This window comes from Lampris incognitus, chromosome 9, assembly GCF_029633865.1.
Source record: "Lampris incognitus isolate fLamInc1 chromosome 9, fLamInc1.hap2, whole genome shotgun sequence".
NCBI lineage: Eukaryota > Metazoa > Chordata > Actinopteri > Lampriformes > Lampridae > Lampris > Lampris incognitus.
Window position 1 is genome coordinate 56,175,827 of NC_079219.1, and position 23,411 is coordinate 56,199,237.

General features: G+C 46.9%; 2 protein-coding genes across 2 annotated transcripts in view; one reads left to right on the plus strand and one right to left on the minus strand.

Moving 5' to 3' along the window:
* Positions 1-3,949, minus strand: part of abcb4 (ATP-binding cassette, sub-family B (MDR/TAP), member 4) — a 40,701-nt gene extending 36,752 nt beyond the window's left edge. Inside the window, exons 1-2 of the mRNA XM_056286551.1 lie at positions 3,676-3,949; positions 3,413-3,491 (exon numbers count right to left, since the gene is read on the minus strand). Coding sequence (XP_056142526.1) covers positions 3,413-3,491; positions 3,676-3,737 — 141 coding nt within the window. The 5' untranslated portion in view covers positions 3,738-3,949. The remainder of the gene's footprint in view (positions 1-3,412; positions 3,492-3,675) is intronic.
* Positions 3,950-12,301: 8,352 nt separating this feature from the next.
* The window catches only part of rundc3b (RUN domain containing 3b), a 20,185-nt gene continuing 9,075 nt past the window's right edge, over positions 12,302-23,411 (plus strand). The window contains exons 1-3 of the mRNA XM_056286480.1: positions 12,302-12,381; positions 18,523-18,638; positions 18,825-18,958. Of these exons, the coding sequence (XP_056142455.1) occupies positions 12,302-12,381; positions 18,523-18,638; positions 18,825-18,958 (330 nt within the window). The remainder of the gene's footprint in view (positions 12,382-18,522; positions 18,639-18,824; positions 18,959-23,411) is intronic.

Genomic DNA, 23,411 nt, shown 5'->3' on the forward strand with positions numbered 1-23,411 from the left:
CCCCGGGTCAGCAGAGGGGGTGGAGCAGCGACCGGGACGGCTCGGAAGACTGGGGTAATTGGCCAAGTACAACTCGGGAGAAAAAGGGGGAAAAATCCAAAAGAAAAAAGACAAGAAGTAACAAATAAAACACACCAATAAAACAACAAATGCGATGACAAGATGAGGATGAAAATAAGGAAATGTATAAAATATATAAACTTAAAACATAACCATTAGCTTAAAAAAATGGCCAGTCTTGGAAAATTTACTTTAAGAATGTTTTAAAAAATGACTCAGAATTTGCAAAAAAAAATAAAAAATTCAAAGTCCACATCAAAGGCCCGATCTCTTTAAGTCGTGAGTCTGAGAGCAATGAATGCTGCCATGAATCCACTGTTCACAAGCAAAACAACAGTGAATGCGTTGCCCGGTTGCATTTCTCTGGAAGGGAAGAAACTTCAAACTCGGGGCAGTTGTTATGCCGTCACAGTGGGGGGCTGCCGGAGCCCACCCAAACATCAGGAGGATGCAGGCCCAGCCTCTCTCTCTCATCATTTCCCCTCCAACTTCGGATCTGAGTTCAGGTTTGCCAACAAACACGCACGCTGGCATCCCCGCTGTGCTCGGCCCTCGGTTAGCCCGGCTCTGATCCAACCTGACCAACCCCGGCCAAGTCGCTCCTTACTCTCTATTCTTTTCAGGACATCTTGGCCCCCAACAAAAATGTAAATATAGATCAAACAAGCAAACACACAGACAAAACACACACACGGTGACACAGACAGACACACTATTATGGCCGCTAGTCTGACTGTCACTAGTCACCATTGTAAAGTCACTCGTTACTAAAAATTAGATACTAGTTCTATTAGAATAAGCACTAGGTACTAATTTGATTATAGCTAGTCACTTTTCTCTTTTATACAAAAAAAAATTGACTTACAAGTAACAATTCAATAAACAAAAGTTACTTTATTTTAGTTACTGTTACTTAATTTGAAGGCACTGGGCACCAGTGGTGGTTGGTGCGAAAAAAAATTTTTTGGGGAGGGGGGGTGCAATTTACCTTGGCGCAGCACACCTGACGGTTGCTTAAATGTCCACACAGTCACAGTTATTAAGAAGGACAAAGTAGCCTGTAGATTTTATCAGGGTTCGCAGACGGTATATGATTGACAGTTGAGACGAGGCGTCGTGGTGGGTGTGAACATGATTGACAGCCACGAGAATTGTCCAATCACATTAGATCAAAAAACATTAAAACAATACCAATTCGCTGCCAATAAAAGTGGGAGTGTCCGGGGCGCACAGAACTGCGCCCCCTGGAAAATCTGAAGAAACAAATCAGACAGCGGCCTCAGGTCACCTGCTCGCCACAAGTTTGAGGGCTTACATAAGGTATGGTTTGGCTGGTGCCCCTCACCCAGGAAGTATATGTACTCAGACAGAAATCAACCAGATACTATTTGAACCAATGTTTAATGGCTGCTGACAGGCGCTCACAGACTGAAAAACACTTTTATTTCATCATTATCTGCATTATACAACTAAATTATATTTAACACGTTTAAGTAGATTTTCATCTCTTGATATTTGAAGGGGGCGGCGCCCCAGCGCCCTCTACTGGCCCGCCGCCACTGCTGGGCACTCGTGTATTCTTACTTGGAAAATACCAAGCTGCTTATCAATTGAACCTTATGGGCTGCCACATATTTTAGATATCAACTTTTCATTAACTGCTAGCCACTATTTAGTTAGGACTAGCTATTAATCCAATTCTACTAGTCATTATATATTAATTACTAGTAACTAGTCATCAATGACTAGTTGATTTCACTTGTCACGATTACATTGTTACTAGCCGCTACAGTTTTGACACGTAGAATTTTTTAAATGAGATCTGGTTTCTATTCCAAATAAAGATAAACATATATGTTTTTACTTGATGTATATTTTTGAACACTAGTGAATTAATACGACTAGTCACAACCAGATGTTGTGATTTGACTCGTCAAATTGAAAAAGCTGATTTGAAGTTCAGTGTGAAATTGAATAGCTACTAGTCACTTCTGAAAAACGACAAGGCTTTATTCAAAAGCAACTAGTAACAGTAGTAATAGTAACTAGTAACAGTAGTAATAGTAACTAGTAACAGTAGTAATAGTAACAGGACATTCACTAGTAATCACGGAATTAGCAACTATATACTAGTGACTAATTTATAATTACTAATGGAGTTGTCTTTGAGATGAGTAAAAATGTACTTTTATACCTTGTATGTTTTTTTTTATCAACTAGTAACTCCAAAATAGTGACAAGTGACAGAACAGTGACTAGTATTCAAAAAATAAATAAATACTAGTGTTTGGTGGCTAATGCTGAATCACCTCGGACATGTCCCCCCCCCCCTTTTTCTCCCAATTGTATCCAGTCAATTACCCCACTCTTCCGAGCCGTCCCGGTCGCTGCTCCACCCCCTCTGCTGATCCGGGGAGGGCTGCAGACTACATGTCCCCTCCGATACATGTGGAGTCGCCTGCCGCTTCTTTTCACCTGACAGTGAGGAGTTTCACCGGGGGGGGGGCGGCGTAGCGCATGGGAGGATCACGCTATTCCCCCCAGTTCCCCCTGCCCCCCGAGCAGGCGCCTCGACCAACCAGAGGAGGCATTAGTGCGGGTCCAGGACACATACCCACATCCGGCTTCCCACCCGCAGACACGGCCAATTGTGTCTGTAGGGACGCCTGACCAAGCCGGAGGTAACACGGGGATTCAAACCAGCGACCCCAGTGTTGGTAGGCAACAGAATAGACCGCTACGCTACCCGGACACCTCCTCAGGCATGTTTTTAATGGTGGGTTGCATTTAGCTGGCGGACTACAGGCCATTTAGTCACTAGCTGCTAACGATTAAACACTAGTCGCTATTGTGACCTTACTAGTTGCTAAAAAAGAAGAGTGAGCAGTGCTTTTTAAGTTAGCTACTAGCAAATAAAATAAAATAACTAGTGCTTATTGAATTGTTAGTAGTAAAACTGAAAAGTGACTAGTCGTGATGAAACTGGCAATTCATGCTTATTCTACTACCACTAGTAACTAAATTTTAGCAACTAGCAACTTTACAGCAGTGACTAGTGGCAGTCAGAATAGCAACTAGTGTTTCCAAAACAAGTAGTAGTGTTTAAATTTCAGTGACTACAGCCTTAAAATGAAGAAGTGATAAAACGGCCTTCCATAAACTATAGTGTTTGGGAAAAAAATTATATAACATCGTCCGACTCAAGGACTTGTGAAGGAAATGTACATACCCCAAGGGTCAATTACCCAAATGAATGTAATGACTTGGTAGAAACCATCCAAAACAAAAAGACTGAATCCAACCTGAGTCACGGTGTTCAGCAGAATGACAGCAGAGTGTTGGATGTGCTTACCAGGGCAATGGGGCCGACCATTGCTTGCTTTGGCTCCTTCTCTTTCTTCTTCTTCCCCTTCTTTTTGTCCTGGTCCTCGCTTTCACTAGAGGTAGGAAATCAACAACATGTTTCTCATTTGCATTTCACCGAAATCAATCAACGAAATAACGGAAATTCCTTTTAAGCTGAATATAAACATCTACTTTCTGTGCATTTTAAATGGATGGATGAACTGGAAAAAAGTAGGAAAAAGAGAGGGAGAGAAACTGAAATATCTTTACCTTATTTCCCCATTTTGTTCACTTTTGGCCTTGGTCATGACCACCTCCTCTGTCTTGTCCATATCAGGTGTCTCTCACAGTGAAGATACAGAAGAATATTGCCCCTGTAACGCAGGGGCCACACAGGACGTCAGTGATAAACAGTGGCAGAGACGTGTGGAAAACTCCCCCCTTGGGAGAGATCTTCTCTGAGAGGAGACTGAGGACGTTCACGTGAAATCAGACGGCGCTTTTGTCGTTGGCATAACCTTCCGCCGTTCTCCCGTTGTCAAGCTCCCCACACCCCTCGCTCCCCAGGCTGCTGTGTGCTGAGCCAAAGACTGCCCTCTTACTCTTTTGCTCTCTCGCTCTCCACTTCCCCCCTCTCTCTCTCTCTCTCTCTCTCGCTCTCTCTCTCTCTCTCTCTCTCTCGCTCTCAACTTCCCCTCTCTCTCTCTCTCGCTCTCCACTCCCCCCCCCCTCTCTCTCTATCTCTAAGTGCCTCACGTGGTGTTGCGCCTCTTATTACACCAGTTGACATCATTTACAGCCCTGAGTCTACGCCTCATTTAGTCTATTACTGAAGTTAAAACCCGAATATTGCTGATGGGATGTACAGGACTTTTTTTTTTCCAAGGACACTTAGTGTCATAAATGTGGGGGACAACACAACTGTAATGTGACCCTTTTGAACAAAACAATACAGGATCCTTGCCTTACGTTTGTAACTGGGAGTAGGCCTGGTGCTGGCTTTACATTTTCAATTGAGTAGCTAAGGTTGCGTAGCATTTACATCATATCCTAACTGGGTGCTTTTAGCTTAGCCATAGCCCATAAAAATCGAGCTGATACGTCGGAAAGACTTTTATCAAAAGTGTGTCAAAGGTGACAAGAGCACACTTGGATCTCTATCGATAGTGTTCAAATACAGGTGAGAGGCTACGGTATGGGGTGCAAGAAAAAAATATTTAAGAAATATGCCCAATTTTCTTACCCGTTAGGATTATGATAATAGCGTGATCCTCCCACGTGCTATGTTCCCCCGGTGAAACTCCTCACTGTCAGGTGAAAAGAAGCGGATGGTGACGCCACGTGTATCGGAGGAGGCATGCGGTAGTCTGCAGCCCTCCCCGGATAGGCGGAGGGGGTGGAGCAGCGACCGAGACGGCTCGGAAGAGCGGGGTAATTGGCCAAGTAAAAATTGTGGAGGGGGAAAAAAAAGGTGGGGAGGGGGTGGACGGTTGGGTAGTGATAGGGCTGGGTGATATGGAAAATATCATTATCGCAATAATCAAAGGGAATTTTACACGATATCCAGACGGGAAACAGGCGACGTATAAACCGGAAGAAGAAGAAGATCCATCTATATCATGCTATGCGCTTACATACGGAAAAATACCACGTTCAAAATACTGTGATAACCTGCCGAAATTGCATGACCCTGGTCAGAATTTGCACCTGCAGCCTTTATAATGCAGTCCGACAAACAAGCGTACACAGTGGATCAACACACTACACGCTTTTACGGACTACGTTAAAAAAAGACGACATTTTGAATTACAAGGCGAATTAGCGTTGGCGTCCACCGGGCCTCTAGCGGCAACTAACAGTAACAGGATGTGACGTAAAACGCATCACTTCCCATGCGACACTAACTGTTCCAGCCAGCGCTGGCGATCGGAGTAGGCCACAGTGACGGGGTCTCACGTTAAGACGAATGTGTCGTTGCAGCCTGTTTACAATAATAACAGCAATTTGAAGTTAATATTTTATCATAAAAATGCTTTAAGGATCCAATTGCGGCTCATCACATTTAACCTTTTGCGACGTAAAGTACAATATCAATCCAAAACTAGTTTTCATAATACTCCCTCAGACATTTCAGACCTCAATATACAATCACTGTAGGCGATAGCTGGTCGTTATTCGTTCAGTAAACAACGGCGTGTCGTGAGTATCCGAATTTCATACAGATACAGTATCACTGAAATACAGTGAATGACCCTTTTCAAATAACTGCCCAGCCTTAGATAGCATTAGACAGCACCCTCCCCAAGCTTTACCTCAGAGCGGCACCGTCCCATTCAGCAAACCGCAGGAAAAAAGCAAAACAGTCTCACAGACACACACAGCAGGTAAACCCAAGAACAGCGGTCACATAGAGGAGTGTACACGTGAAGCCTCAGTTCATGAAATTATTCACAGCGTTATGTAACTGGTAATGTCGTCTAAGGTTGCGGGTCAAAGGTCGTGCAAAGTCAGGTGAATTATTGTCAACTATCACCACTGTAAAGCTCTAAACACACGGAAATCATCGGTCTTGATGGCGGTGAAATGTGTCAGATGTGTCTCCTGTCAGTGTTTGAAAAGAAATCCTAGTTTTTCCCCCCCCCCCCATTCCCAAACTGGGCCTAGGTTTTCCTGAGTGCACCCTTGAAACACTCCCTTGATGCCTCCTGCAGCCCAGAGGCTGTGCTGCGTCACAGGAATTCATACAGTCGTCTTTATGAGTTTTGGTACAGTTTGCAACAGAACTTCTGTGCTGTCAACTCACCTTTTGTGCCCCCCCCCCAACCAAATCCCCCCCCTTTTTTTTCTCTCCAATGGAATTTTGGCCAATTCCCCCGCTCTTCCGAGACGTCCCGGTCGCTGCTCCACCCCCTCTGCTGATCCGGGGAGGGTTGCAGACTACCACATGCCTCGTCCAATGCATGTGGAGTCGCCAGCCACTTCTTTTCACCTGACAGTAAGGAGTTTCACCAGGGGGACGTACGCGTGGGAGGATCACGCTATTCCTCCTCCTCCCTGAACCAGCAACCGAGCAGAGGAGGCACTAGTGCAGCGATCAGGACACATACCCACATCCAGCTTCCCACCTGCAGACACGGCCAATTGTGTCCATACGGCCGCCCGATCAAGCTGGAGGTAACATGGGGATTAGAACCGGCGATCCCCGTGTTGGTAGGCAACGAAATAGACTGCCACGCCACCCGGACGCCCCACCTTTAGTGTTTTTAAACTTTTCTTTAAACAACAGAAAAAAAGAGATGGTATTTAATCATATCGGCCAGTGAGGGCATACTTGTGGATTTCCCAAGTGGGAGTTAAAGCTGAACTGCAGAGATTTCCATGTAAACAAATGTGGGATTGTTTCCATTTATTAGTTCACTTGTGTAGATGCAGAGTGTATTCTTAGACCGGAATGACTGTTGACAAAAGTTATTTCCTGCACAGACGTTCGGAAAATCTTAATTTCTAATATTTAGAAGGCTATGGGACAACACCCGCACACTACGAATCAGTCAACAACAGCAAAAAAAAAAAGGTGCTGGAGGCACACAGCAAAAGTGAAATACAAATGGAAAAAATAAACTTCTGCACAGTTACTATATGCAAAACTAAATTTAATGAGCTAAGCTTTAGGCCCGAGACCTTCATCAGAGCAGTAATAATACTGTAGCCCTCCAGTATTTAGAAGACCACAATGTTGAGATCACAGATCTCCAGTGTTTACATCCGGATTTCAACACAGCAGCTTGGAGAGGAAGCTCCATCCGCTTCCACTTCGCCTCAGCAGGTTCTCCCCATCACCTCCGTGTTAAAAAGTCCTCTTTCTGCCGCCTTCGTTCCTGTCTGTGATTGCTGATTTTGTGTTTCAGCATAGTGTATAACACAAGTGTTGTCACTGACATATGTTTGAGTTTCTGTTATCTCACTGCATGACTTTGAAAAAGTGATTTTTTTTTTAAATGAGGGTCACGAAATGCTAACAGCCCTGAAATTACTGTTGGTTAGCATCTTGTTAGCCAGTTAGCATCCCTCGCTTTACACTTCCATGCTCATGACATGTGTGTACGTCCAGGCCCAAAGACCAACGAGCCAGTCGTTAAGCAGCTGCTGCCCAGGAGGCGCAGAGCCCCTGTGTGACATTTAAGTGCCAGTATTGCCAGCAGCAAGAGGAACAGGGCTAGACAGGGCTAGACAGTGGTGGCTGCCGTCCAGACTGCTAGCAATGAGGAAAGGTGGTTGTTATTGACCACGCAGCAACTGAGGAAGCAGCAGGAGGCAGACGTGACCCTGGCGCGGTGAGGGGCTGGCTGGAGACCGGGCGGCACCTCAAGTGGACAGAGGTGTCAGAGCTGGGGCCCGAGGTATAGGCCTACCACTCTCAATGGGGCAAATTTGAGCTCGACAACGGGTTGGCGTACTGGAGGTGGCAAGCTCTCGGATGAGAAAATGACCTCCTGCAGCTTTTGGTGCCCCATATACTCCATCCCCAGGTTTCCCAGGTTTTCCAGATGATCCATGGCTTGGTGGGGTGGGGCACTACGGGAACGCCAAGACCATTCACTGCCTTAGGGGGAGGTTCTACTGGCCGGGCTGTCGATGAGATGTGGTGCTGCATGTGTACTGCTGTGACTCCTGCACCCACCGGGCCTGGGCCAGCTCCGGAGTGCGACAGAAGAGGGCCCGTGACACACAGTGCCTTGGGCAGGCTTTCATGCCTTTCATGCCTAGCCAGGGGCACATGATGGTGCTGCACCAGGACAGACTCTCCCCATACTGCCCCCTTGTGCCGCCTGTTGTTGGGGAGGGGGCGACAGTAGCACCCCATGCACCGATCAGTGTGCCTCTCCCCCAGTTATGCCTCCTGTGAGCCCCAGGTGGGCTGTTTGCCAGCGACGGCACCCTGCACATTTGAGGGACTATGTATTGGGTGATGGGGTCATTGAGGATGACTGACCCCTCAGGCGGGGGCTATGTAGTGACCGGGGGAAGTGGTCATTCTGACTGTCGGTAGTTCTGTGCTGGGGGAGTGCAAGGGCTGATGGGACTGCTAATGTTCATGTTAAAATTGTGTTTTAGTGATGTGTTCATGTTTTGGTTGTTGTTGTGTTGTTTGATTGGGGATTCGACTCGGACTAAGTAGGCAACCATTTTAATGACTGACTAACTGTAGGACCGTGACTAAGGCTAACGTTTTTAATAGTGCCCTTGGGGGGGGGGGGGGACCATTGTTCGGTAGCCATTTTTGGTGCGTAAATAAAAGAGCACCCCCGGCCTGGGAGTCCTGGGGTCGTGCGGTGTATAGGACACAGGAGCTGCCATTGAAGAGATCTGCCTCTCGACTCCTTCTCGCACGCCAGCTCACCACAACACTTAAAGGAAGTACATTTTAAGTGAACCCTAAAAGGACGCACAATGAACGCACTTTGGATTCCTCTGGTTTGTACAAAGTTGTTTTTTTTACGTTTGTTTTTTTTTGTGTGTATGACAATCGTTACTATACCTCTTTGGTGTAAAGAAAGAAAATTTTGGCCAAAAAAAAAGAAAAGAAAAAAGACTACAGTACTTCCGGGTGGCGACGGCGCTGTGTGCGCATGGCTGACTCAGATCGGGCAGCAGCTGAAAGCAGCGTTGACCAAGCGAGCTAGCGAATGGGTTTGGAGAGGGAGCGGCGAGAACGAGAACGAACGTTTTTCGAAGGTTTTTAACCAGTGTCACCACGAGAGGTCCTTCATCGTACAGTTATAACAGTGCACAAAAAAAAAATTACAAAGTATTTTAAAGTAGGTCCAGTAGTTTACGAGATTAAACGCACACAATCCCCTCCAGGTTACTGCCCGGCTGCGCCCCGCGGAACGTTTAATCCCACCCACTGTTTGATTCGATTGGTTCGCTCGTCAGATTTGGGCGGGGCTAAACAGGGACGGGGGTTAGGGTTAAGGCTACACGTGGACCCCGCCCCATTCTGCAGGCTGGCGGAGATAATCTTCCCCCCCCCCCCTCTGTTGTTAAACGAGGTCCACTGTGTCTGCTGAGTTCCCCGGAACCGCTAGGTGTCACTCTTCTCCACTGTACCACCATGACGTCATCAATGAGCTACACTGCCAGATGGAAGGCATTAACCAAACCGCTCGACCAGGAAAAAGGCAAACACAATATATATATATATATATATATATATATATATATATATACACACACACACATATACATACATATACATATATACACACATATATACATATACACACACACACACACACACACATATACACTACCGTTCAAAAGTTTGGGATCACCCAAACAATTTCGTGTTTTCCATGAAAAGTCACACTTATTCACCACCATATGTTGTGAAATGAATAGAAAATAGAGTCAAGACATTGACAAGGTTAGAAATAATGATTTGTATTTGAAATAAGATTTTTTTTACATCAAACTTTGCTTTCGTCAAAGAATCCTCCATTTGCAGCAATTACAGCATTGCAGACCTTTGGCATTCTAGCTGTTAATTTGTTGAGGTAATCTGGAGAAATTGCACCCCACGCTTCCAGAAGCAGCTCCCACAAGTTGGATTGGTTGGATGGGCACTTCTTTGAGCAGATTGAGTTTCTGGAGCATCACATTTGTGGGGTCAATTAAACGCTCAAAATGGCCAGAAAAAGAGAACTTTCATCTGAAACTCGACAGTCTATTCTTGTTCTTAGAAATGAAGGCTATTCCATGCGAGAAATTGCTAAGAAATTGAAGATTTCCTACACCGGTGTGTACTACTCCCTTCAGAGGACAGCACAAACAGGCTCTAACAGGTACTATTTAATGAAGATGCCAGTTGGGGACCTGTGAGGCGTCTGTTTCTCAAACTAGAGACTCTAATGTACTTATCTTCTTGCTCAGTTGTGCAACGCGGCCTCCCACTTCTTTTTCTACTCTGGTTAGAGCCTGTTTGTGCTGTCCTCTGAAGGGAGTAGTACACACCGGTGGAGGAAATCTTCAATTTCTTAGCAATTTCTCGCATGGAATAGCCTTCATTTCTAAGAACAAGAATAGACTGTCGAGTTTCAGATGACAGTTCTCTTTTTCTGGCCATTTTGAGCGTTTAATTGACCCCACAAATGTGATGCTCCAGAAACTCAATCTGCTCAAAGAAGTGCCCATCCAACCAATCCAACTTGTGGGAGCTGCTTCTGGAAGCGTGGGGTGCAATTTCTCCAGATTACCTCAACAAATTAACAGCTAGAATGTCAAAGGTCTGCAATGCTGTAATTGCTGCAAATGGAGGATTCTTTGACGAAAGCAAAGTTTGATGTAAAAAAAATCTTATTTCAAATACAAATCATTATTTCTAACCTTGTCAATGTCTTGACTCTATTTTCTATTCATTTCACAACATATGGTGGTGAATAAGTGTGACTTTTCATGGAAAACACAAAATTGTTTGGGTGATCCCAAACTTTTGAACGGTAGTGTATATATTCTATCAATTCACAGCAGAAACTGTTCCCACTTCAGGTGTTGTATCCACAATGTTTTGGGGAATTGTGCAGATCTGTTACTGTTCAGAAACACCTGCCTACAAATTTATGTTTAGCCCCGCCAGTTCTACACAAACAATCCGAATCGGGATCACTTTAGGCGCCAAATGTACAGGTTACACAGGACTTTGTCCAGAAGATCACGAATCCAGTGGCGGCGGGTGCTAAAAATGTTAGGGGGGGGGCGCGCGCAATGTACCTTGGCGCAGCACACCCGACACCTGCTTTAATGTCCGCACAGTCACAGAGTTATTAAGAAGGACGATGCAGCCTATAGATTTCATCAGGGTTGGTAGACGGTGGGTGATTGACAGTCGAGACGAGGCGTGGTGGTGGTGGTGGTGGGTGTGAACATGATTGACGGCCACGAGAATTGTCCAATCACATTAGATAAAAACAATACCAATTCGCTGCCAATAAAAGTGGGCGTGTCTTGTGGGGGGGCGGCACAGAACTGCGCCCCCGCTGGAAAACCTGAAGAAAGCAATTAGACGGCAGCCTCGGGTCACCTGCTCGCCACAGGTTTGAGGGCTTACATAAGGTGTGGTGTGGCCGGCACTAACAGGTCGGAACTTTTAGTCGACTGGTTAACGTTGTCGCTTGCGGTGCAGGAGATTACGGGTTCGCGCCCCGGTTGTGGCGGCTGCCCCCCCCCCCTGAAGTCGCTACAATATTCAGACAGAAATCAACCAAATACCATTTGAACCAATATTTAATGGCTGCTGACAGACTGAAAAAAACACCTTTATTTCCTCATTATTTGCATCACATATCTAACACATTCAAGTAGATTTTCATGTCTTGACGTTTGAAGGGGGGGGGGCGGCGCCCCAGCGCCCCGTACCGGCCAGCCTCCACTGGAAGACACGACCTAAGATCACCTGCAACGTCGATCAACAGTCGATTATAAGCATATGGACTCAAAGCCAGCGCAGCTGCGCGCAATTCAGAACCGGGCTGGCCGTTTCGTCAAAGCGTGGGAGCGTCGCGCCCCTCCGCGATGACTCAGAAGAAGCGACCGTCGGCGGCGGAGAGGGAGCAGCTCAGCGCTCCAGCTGTACCTCAGTGACGCCGGGAGGGGGGATCATCCGTTCCCGTCAACAAACCACTCCCGTCCAGCCAGCCAGCCAGCCAGCCAGCCAGCCAGCCAGCCCCCCACAGCCGAGCGAGACAACGGGCAGCGTGGTCCCTCCTGCTCCGCACGGACGGGAGAGATTGCACCGTGCCGGTGCAGAGAGGAGGAGGAGGAGGGGGGGGGGTTCGTAGCCTCCATACACCTGCAGCGGCAGACCGGAAGAAGGGCTCCACAGAGGAGTTAACCGGGGATGGCGTCGCTCAGCCTGGGGCTCCGCGGAGCCGCGAGGAGCGGAGCGGTGGAGAGGAGGAATCTGCTCGCCGTGTGCAGGTTTGGCAAGATCGGGACTAGTTTATGGGGTTGTTTTTTTTTAATCAGCGTTGGATGGGGATGAGGACTAACTGTGACGTCAGGGGGGGGTGATTTTTCTTTGATGGCAAAATGAGTTGATTAACAACAGCGGCCGGAGCTTTTTGTTGGTTTGTTTATTTGTTTGTTTGTTTGTTTGTTTGAATTTTGCTCCGAGTAGCTGCAGACGGATCTGTGCATGCATGCACGGATGCATGTTTATGTAGGCAGTTCCACATCCGCCGGTTATAACGAGCAGATGGGATGATGATGATCATCATCATCATCATTAAACGCATATGACTTTAACCATAAAAAAAGTATGATCGACTTATTCAGCGCATCTGTTGGATAAATCAACGAATTAAAGGATGATAATGATGATACTGACATAGAGATATGTAGCCACGTGATGGTTATGCCTAGTATCGAAAGTACCAACAACACGCGCGCGCGCGCGCACACACACGCGCCGCTGCCAGCAGCAGCAGCGGCAGCCCCCGCGAGCCTTAATCGCACATCCATGCAATCACATTTCCATTCTGATTACATTCTCCGCAGAAAGGAGGTGTACGGGATGTGCATTCATGAATGAGTTGGTTACAACAGTGCAGTGGGCGTCTCCCCCCCCCCTCTCCCCCCCCCCTCTCTCTCTCTCGGGGTGATTTGATTCTGCACCCTCTCATTATACTGATGGCAGATTTGCTCGGGGTTACATGTAATGTTTTGCAGGCGCTCTTCCTCCTCCACTATCATGATGAGTTTTGCGTTGCGCCGGCCTGACGTCATAGCCTACATGCTGATGGAGACAACTTTAGTTGATAATGGCTTTTTGTTGTTGCAGTGTCTTTTTTTTGTTGTTGTTGTTGATTGGATGCCTTGAAGGTCTGTCCCAGATAGCAAAATTGCTGTGGCCCGGACCCGTACCACACTGACACTTTCATCCAGCCCACATACCGCGTGGAGCGATGGCACTTGGGCGGTCCGCTCCTGTCTGCCAGATCTGGACCAGAACCAAGCCATAGCAATGCTGCATGTGCCACATATTTGCCAAAGGTGGCCCATATGTGTTTTGTGATATTTGGGCCTTAATCACCATTTACCACACGGGCCCCTTCAGGGTCACATCCAGATCACGTGTTGCCCAGAGCACCGCATCTTTGCCAGAAAAGGCCCACATCTGATTTGGCATATTTGGGCCATATTTGCTGTTATACATGTGGGCCACTTCAGGCTCACATTCATTTTGTCAGGGCCAGAAGAAGGCCGTCAGAGTCACATCACTGCCTGAGGTGGCCCACATCCGGACGCTGTCTGGGGTTTAGCATACACCATCTCAAAGATCACACACACACACACACACTAACACACACACACACACACACACACACACACACACACACGTGTCACTCCAGCACGTTGTGTGTTCGTCAGCCAGAGTGAACAAGGGGCCTGTCGTCTGTGCTGCAGGGGGACGTCATGTGTAATTGCTGATTCTTCCTCCGTTCTTTCGGTTGTGTGTTGACACCGTGGGTGGAGGAGGAGGCGGCCTGTTGAGGATGAGGAGCGGGGAGGAAAGGATGGATGACAGAGAGCTGAATGAAGGGAGGAAATTGACTCAGAATGTAAAAGATAAGGTGTAAATGAAAAGCAGGACATGTCAGGAAGAGTTTTATTAATACAGAGACGAGCGTCCCTCCGAATCAGTACTGTGAGCTTCAGTACTACTACCACTACTACTAACACTATGACCACTACTACCACTAATACTACTACTACCATCACTACCACTACCACTACTACTACTATCACTACCACTACAACTAACACTATGACCACTACTACTACTATCATCACTACCACTACCACTACTACTAACACTATGACCACTACTACCACTAATACTACTACTACCATCACTACCACTACCACTACTACTACTATCACTACCACTACTACTAACACTATGACCACTACTACCACTCACTACCACTACTACTACTACTACTACTACCATCCCTACCACTACCACTACTATCACTACCACTACTACTAACACTATGACCACTACTACCACTCACTACCACTACTACTACTACTATTACTACTACTACGATCACTACCACTACCACTACTACTACTATCACTACCACTACTACTAACACTATGACCACTACTACCACTCACTACTACTACTACTACTATTACTACTGCTACTATCACTATCACTACCACTACAACTACTACGACCACTACTACAACTAATACTACTATTACTACTGCCACTATGACCACTAATACTAATACTACCACCACTACTACTATTACTAGTATCACTAATACTACGACTACTATCACTACCAGTACTACTACTACTGTTAGTACTACCACTAGTACTACTACCACTAATACTACTACTACCACTAGTACTACTACTACTACCACTAGTACTACTACTACCACTAGTACTACTAGTAATACTACCGCAACTACTACTACAGCAACACAACAGAATATCAAGAACCAGTCAACAAGTTGAACATTTCCAGGCTGTTGGCCTGTCACGTGGTCCCGCGGGTTCTTTTCTTGTGTGGTTTGGGATTATGGATTATAGCACGCTCCATCAAACCCCCCACAGTTGTGTGTGTATCACTCAGCATCTGTCCGGATAGCGAGACACCGCGGGCTTTGAAAGGACGTGGCGATGTCATGACCCAGGCCTGGAGACTTGCTTCAGTTTTCCGTCATAACTCTGGTGCTGTCAGTTCTGTGGCAAAGTTTCTGCAGAGAAAAGGATTTTGGGCGAACTGTTGAAAGAAGCCGCTCCAATCCCATTGGAACTACAATCCCTCTGCTTGTCGTCATTGTCGTCGTTGCTGTTGTTGTGTTTTCTGGCAAGCGAAGAAAAAAAATGAATAGGTGTTTTTAAGTTTGTTTTTTTGCTTGTTTGTTCATAGTTGACATTAAAGGATCGTTTGTTTAATGCAAAAGGCCTAGACCCTTCTAGAGGGAATCATACTTTAGAGGGGGTTATTTTCTATGTGCGTTCCCGATCATATCCCTATAGACTTTACAGGGTGGAGTAGTACGTGGGCCTATCGGGTTAGAGTGGCTCTGGATGTCTGAGAGACGGAGAGCAAGAGGGACGGGTGGAGGGCACTAATTTAGTGTCGAGGAAAGGAGGTCAGTCAGAATGGCATCTGAGAGGAATGGCTCTTCTAGAAGCATCTGGCAGGCGATACATGATGTGTGGGTAGATGGATGGATCGTTTATTAGCCACGCGACCGAGGCCGGTGGGATCTGTTTTCGGGACAAGATGTAAAAACTCTGCAGCACAAGACATACGTGGACAACAGCAGATACTCCACATTTATCACGAAACAATGCAGTGATGCAGAACATATTACTCACAAAAACACAAACATGTATGTCAGTAATGTGTGAGGAGGGGACTGGAGGGAGGAATTCAGAGTCCTGGTAGCTGGGGGGAAAGCTACTAGTGAAGCGTTTAGTCTTAGTGGACAGTGACCTGTAACGCCTCCCTGAGGGAAGGAGCTGGAAGAGGTGATGAGCAGGATGTGAGGGGTCGGAGATGATCTTCTTTGCTCGCTTTACAGTCCGGTTAGTGTGTAGAGATTCAGCTGAGGGGAGGGGGTTGCCTATGAGTTTGGATGCCTTGTTGACAATCCACTGTAGTTTGTTTTCCATGTTTGACTGTTTGTGTTGCCGTACCATACTGTAATAGAAGATGTGATGATGGACTTGATCATGGCCGAGTAGAACAGAACGGGATGATGGACTCGATGATGGCCGAGTAGAACAGAACAGGAAGTTGATGCTTGATCCGGTATTTCTTAAGCTGCCTAAGGAAGTAAAGTTGTAGTTGAGCTTTTGCAGTGACGTGTTCAGTGTTAGTTTTCCACTTCAGGTTATTGCTGATGTAGATTCCAAGGAATTTAAATGAGCCGGGGGGTGGTGATGGGATCGCCATCTATTTGTATAGGTATTTTGGGATTCGGCATCCATTCACCGGAAGTCAATAATGAGTTCCTGGGTTTTGGCCGTATTAAGCAGGAAGTCGTTGTTTGCGCACCAAGTGACGGCTTGGTCGCCTTCAATGCGGTACTGGGTTTCATCATTGTTAGAGATGAGGCCTAACATGGTTGTGTCGTCCGCATACTTTATTATTTTCACAGAACTGTCCATGGATGTTTAGTGGGTGGTGTAAAGGGAAAAGAGCCAGGGGGAGAGAACACAGCCCTGAGGAGCTCCTGTGCTGTTTCACAGGAAGCTCCGAATCCAGTGGCATATGGCTGGGTAAATGTTAATGTCCAAGAGTATGGTAAAGAAGGGCGTCCGGGTGGTGTGACGGTCTGTTCCGTTGCTTACCAACATGGGGATCGCCGGTTCGAATCCCCATGTTACCTCCAGCTTGGTTGGGCGTCCCTACAGACACAATTGGCCGCGTCTGCTGGTGGGAAGCCGGATGTGGGTATGTTTCCTGGTCGCTGCACTAGTGCTCCCTCTGGTCGGTCGAGGTGCCTGTTCGGGGGGGAACTGGGCGGCATAGCGTGATCCTCCCACGCACTACGCCCCCCCGGGCGAAACTCCTCACTGTCAGGTGAAAAGAGGCGGCTGGCGACTCCACATGTATCGGAGGCAGAGATGGCAAAGCCAGGTCCAGAAAGTACAAATCCGAACCACGTATTTCTTCCACCCGTGTAGGGGTGTGAGTGGGGTTGATTATGTTTAGCACACGGGTGGAGCAAATACATGGTTGGGACTTTTACTTTCTGGACCTGCATTTGCCACCTCTGATCGGAGGAAGCATGTGGCAGTCTGCAGCCCTCCCCGGATCAGCAGAGGGGGTGGAGCAGCGACCGAGACGGCTCGTAAAAGTAGGGTAATTGGCCAAGTACAACTGGGGCGATAAAGGGGGAACCCCCCCCCCAAAAAAAAGTATGGTAAAGAGTTTGAGCAGGTTGATGGAGTTGGAGGCGGAACTAAAGTCTATGAGCAGGGTGCAAGTGTAGGTGTTTGGTGGTTCCAGGTGTTGCAGGGCATGTTGGAGTGCTGTGCTGACTGCATCCTCAACAGTTGTACCTTCCTTATCAGCACTCGGGCCTACCTCAACAAAATGGTGAAGTTCAGTGTGTGTGTGTGTGTGTGTGTGTGTGTGTGTTAAATAAGAGCACTCTGTCGTTGACTGAGAGGGTGACACACAGTTTGGCAGAATTGCCATGAATAATGCACTCGCTGACTCACTCAGTCATTCACTTACTCGCTCGCCCGCTCAGCCTCGTCCATTAACTCTGCTTTTCTGCCTAATTTACTTAAACCAGATTAAGGCAGAGCTGGTACGCATCACTAGGAGCGCCGAGGTCTTTTGTAATGGCTGCCACAAAATTAAGTCAATCCCAGAAGGTTGATCAAAGCCTCGTTACAGCGCCGGGGACCGGGTGTGTTCATTTAATTGCCCCCCCCCCGTCCCCCGGTTGGTGACACTAATGTGTTGTGTTACCTTTTTGTTATTACTTGGTCCCCAATAGTGGCAGGTCTTGTCAGCTTTTAAATAGCTGGGAGTAAGATGGTGTGGGATAAGCAAACCCTGGACTGAAATAGCACGGGGCGATACGGAAAATATCATCATGACCATGCAGGGATTTTCACACCACATGGCACGGTGGCGCAGTGGTAAGCGCGGTCGCGTCACAGCAAGAAGGTTCCGGGTTCGAGCCCCATGGTAGTCCAACCTTGGGGGAGGAGGGGAGGGGGTCATGCTGGATCGTCCTCTGTGTGGAGTTTGCATGTTCTCCCCGTGTGTGCGTGGGTTTCCTCCGGGGGCTCCGGTTTCCTCCCACAGTCCAAACACATGTAGGTCAGGTGAATCGGCCATACTAAATTGTGTGTGTGTGTGTGTGTGGACCCTGTGATGGCCTGGCGGCCTGTCCAGGGTGTCCCCCCGCCTGCTGCCCAATGACTGCTGGGATAGGCTGCAGCATCCCCGCGACCCTGAGAGCAGGATAAGCGGTTCAGATAATGGATGATTGGATGAATGGAGTTATTGTTTACTTTGGACTGAGTGTGCTGGTTCTTGTGTTTTGTCGTTGTTTTAAATGCAGGTTGTCAGTGAAGACCTTGCTTGACCACTCCTGTTTCGACACCATAGACGATTCATCTCCGGATTTCACCAACTTCGTTTCTATCCTGGAACATATCCTCAGTCACCGGCTCAAAGGTAAAGAGAGGAAGTGCTGAATGAACGCTACCGCACCTGCAGGACGTGACCTTAATCACAGACCCACAAACACAAACAAACCCCCCCCAAAACTACAGGGATGTACAACGTCAGCATACTTTTGCAAGCACAGGTTTCACGCCGCACACGGGTTTATGTTGAGTCTCTTGTCTCTCTCCATCTCAGGTCAGATGACGTGGTTTGGCTACGAGAGCCCTCGGAGTTTTTGGGATTACGTGAGAGTGGCCTGCAGTAAGGTCCCTCACAGCTGTATCCGCAGCATCGAGAGCATGGAGAATGTGCGGTCGTCGCGAGCCAAGGTGAGCGTAAGCGGCTGGGGGAGCATGGTGCCAAGCCACCCTGGGGTCTCGGGTCGAGGCCCATCAAAATGATTCATCTGAACCAGGAGGGAGGAGAAGAAAACTCCCAAACCTTAAAGATACTCAAAAGCTACATTTAGGGGCGCCCGGGTGGCGTGGTGGTCTATTCCGTGACCTACCGATGCAGGGATCGCTGGTTCGAATCCCCGCGTTACCTCCGGCTTGGTCGGGCGTCCTTACAGACACAATTGGCCGTGTCTGCGGGTGGGAAGCCGGATGTGGGTATGTGCCTTGGTTGCTGCACTAGCGCCTCCTCTGGTCGGTCGGGACGCCTGTTCAGGGGGGAGGGGGAACTGGGGGGAATAGCGTGATCATCCCACGTGCTACGACCCCCTGGTGAAACTCCTCACTGTCAGGTGAAAAGAAGCGGCTGGCGATTCCACATGTATGGGAGGAGGCATGTGGTAGTCTGCGGCCCTCCCCCGGATCGGCAGAGGGGGTGGAGCAGCGACCGGGACGGCTCGGAAGAGTGGGGTAATTTGCCAAGTACAATTGGGGAGAAAAGCCACAAAAAAAGCTAAGTTAAACAAACACAGTACGTATAGAATTCTAATTGATGACACATAATGTGAATACTCGATACTTTGAGTCAGAAATGGATACTTTGTAGACTCCCAGCAGTAGCCAACTGTGCAGTGCAGACTCAGGCGTTTACTACCGACATGGTTTGTGTCCTGCCTTTTTCATGGAGACAAAAAGGGACACAGTGGCAAATGTCGAGAACACACATGCTGATAGAAATGTGACTCACTTTTTACACAGTGGAAAGAAAGAATACTTGACAAAAAGCTAGCTTTTTAAAAGCCTTTGTACATACAGACAAAAGCTGATGAGCGGGAACACACTCATGCTCGCACACCCTCCCACATTCTGAGACAGACATGCTGAGACAGACAGACTGACAGATTGATGTGATCTCACACACACACACACACATCATCCATCATCATCAGCGGTCACTTGGAGTCGAGTATGACTGTCCTCCTTCTTGGTCCTTGTGGGTCTTCAGGTGGGCGAAGAGGCCGATCCTGGAGCCGCATATTTTGGTGCAGTGTGGGCAGGGGTGGGCGGTGGTTGTCGTGGGATTGGTTTGGGCCTTTTTGGTGGAAACACCCTCCTTTAGGAGTCTGCGCTTGTCTTCTGCACCATGGCGGAGATCATTATTATATAGTGCAGCTCCTTCCCGGACAAGTTTTCTCCAGGTCGCCCTGTTGGTTGCTGTGTCCTCCCAGGTCTTAGAGTCTATGTGGCATTTTTTGATGTTCACTTGGATGTTATCCTTATACCTTTTCTTTTGACCTCCTGGGGCACGTTGTCCTGTGAGAAGCTGGGAGTATAGGACTTGTTTTGGAAGGCGAGAGTCAGGCATACGGATGACATGGCCAGTCCATCTGAGCTGGTGTTGGGCGATGGTGGCAGTGATAGCGGGTATGTTAGCCTCCTCCAGGACGCTGGTGTTGGGCGATGGTGGCGGTGGCAGTGATAGCGGGTATGTTAGCCTCCTCCAGGATGCTGGTGTTGGTGCGTCTATCTTTCCAGGTGATCTTGAGGATTTTTTGGAGGCACCTCTGATGATGTACCTCTAGTGCCTTCAGGTGCCTGCTGTATGTGGTCCAGGATTCTGATCCATACAGTAGGGTGGGCAACACTACCGCTCTGTAGACCAGAATTTTCGTCCTGGCCTGGAGGTCATGGTTTTCAAAGACCCTTTTCCTCAGGCTTGAGAAAACCCCACTGGCACAACTGAGGCGGTGGTGTATTTCCTCATCAATGTTAGCTTTGGGGGATAGGAGGCTTCCGAGGTATGTAAAGTGGTCCACATTTTCCAGTCTGGTTTTGTCAACATAGATATTTGGGGGTGGAGCAGGGTTATTTGTGTTGGGTGATGGCTGGTAGAGGATCTGGGTCTTTTTTATGTTAGGGGCCAGACCAAGCTGCTTGTATGCCTTGGCAAAAGCATCCGAAATGCACTGTAGGTCCTCTTCTGAATGGGCCACGAGGGCATTGTCGTCAGCATACTGCAGCTCCATGATGGATATGGTGGTGGTTCTGCTTTTAGCCCTGAATCTGTTGATGTTCAGGAGTTGTCCATCGGTTCTGTACATGATTCTGACTCCTTGTGGCAGGTGTTTACCCATAAGATGGAGGATAACAGAAATGAAAATGGAGAACAGGGTAGGAGCAATGACACAGCCCTGCTTGACTCCAATGTGAATCCTGAAGGGTTCCGTTTCATCTCCACTGCCACTGAGTACTGTGGCTGACATATTGTCCTGCAATAGTCTCAGTATCCGGATGTATTTGTCCGGGCAGCCAATTTTTGCCAGAACCAGCCACAGAGCCTGATGGTTCACAGAGTCAAAGGCTTTGGTGAGGTCTATGAAGGCCATGTATAGTGGTTGATTTTTTCCCCGGCATTTTTCTTGTAGTTAGCGAGCAATGAAAATCGTGTCCATGGTACCTCTAAAAAACACACACACTCACACACTAGAATGTCTTTTGTCTCTTCAAATTCTACTCAACTTATCGTCTCACATTCTTATGTACCTTCTTTGTGATCTCTCTACCATGTCTTTATCTTTGTGAAATACCTGCCATATGGAAATGTTCACATATCACCCCCTTGCACAAAGGGGTGATGTAACTGAACTCGATTACTATAGACCAATTTCAGTAATTTGTCCTACTGCAAAAGTATTTGAAAAACTAATATATGATCAATTGTCATATTAGCTTAATAATTACAATATCTTGGGTCCGCGGTGGTGTAGCGGTCTAAGCATCAGCTTTGTGTCGATGCAGTTGCCCACTGGAGACCAGGGGTTCGCCCCCCGGTCTCGTCAGATCCAGCTATTGCCAGACTCAGTGAAGCAGCAATAATTGGCAATGCTGTCTTCGGGAGGGGGCGGAGTCGGCTTGTGTTCGTCACATGAATGCGTCTCTGTGTGTGTCGGAAAAAGCAGTGGTTCTGCCTGGATTCGCCTCGTCACAAAAGTGATGATGTGTCTCCTTCGAGACTGCCGGCCGGAGAGATGCAGTTGGCGAACACATGCAGTATGAGGGTGGGTGTTTGAACTAAAATAGGGGATCGATTGGCCGCTAAATTGGGAGAAAAAGGGAAAAATCAGAAATAAATTTGAAATTTTTTTTTACAATATCTTATCACCATTTCAATCTGGCTTTAGATCAAGTCATTCCACAACTACTGCTTTGTTAAAACTTGCAATCGATATTTTCTCTGCATCTAACGATAGTGAACTAACACGTGCAATTTTCATTGATTTGACCAAAGTTTTTGGTCTGGTCGACCTCTACCTTTTCTTAGATAAACTTTACTATGATGGCCTGTCAGGTAATGCTTTACTTTGGTTTAATTACTATCTTCATAAGAGAAAACAATGTGTTGTCATACAAGGAAACAAATCTGATACATTAGTACAACAATGAGGCGTGCCTCAAGGCTCATATCTTGGTCCACTTATTTTCTCCATTTTTATTAATCACCTCTCCATTATTTGTTCTGAATGCTGTGTTCAGCTTTATGCAGACTATACGGTAATATACACATCTAAAACCAATTTATTATACATTGAATCAGTTTTGCAGTCTGATTTTAATACCCTAAAATACTGGCTCGCAGGTAATAAATTACTACTCAATAAATCTAAATCTCACACTATGATTTTTGGCACTCGCTAAAACACTAAATCCAAATCTAAATCTTATTCATGTGTTATTGTCTATGTTGATGGTACGCCACTGCAAAGAGTTGAACACTCCAAATACCTGGGCCTATCGCTTGACTCTGAACTTTTGTTTAAACGACATATTAATTATATTGTGAAGAAAATGAACCTTGGTATTGGTGTTCTATACCAATCCAGAAACTGCTTTTTATTTACTGTTAGAGAGAAGCTTATGTTACAGCTCATTTTACCGATATCATATGATGCTGATGTTGTATATCAAGCTGCATCCAAAACTAATCTTCTTCCTCCCAATATAGTTATAATGGACAACACAGATTTGTTCTTGGCTGTCTTTTCATAACTCCTCATTGTACAGTGCATGAAACTCTTAATTGGCCCTCTCCCATCATAAGAAGACTGCGACATTGGCTGCAGATTATTTTTAAATGTAAACATTTCAATTACCCACATTATTTAAAACCGTTTATGGTACCTTTCTCCTCTAATTATCAATTGAGATGCTCTAAATGGCTCTTTTTTTCTGTTCCTGCAGTCTCTTAAGGCCATAGCTAACAAAGCCTTTATGTTTAAAGCTCCCTCTGATTGGAATAATTTACATGTAAATATTTGATCCATGTCATCTTTCCACTTGTTCAAAAATGCCCTGTCTTCTTATTATACGACCATTGTACATGTCCATCATA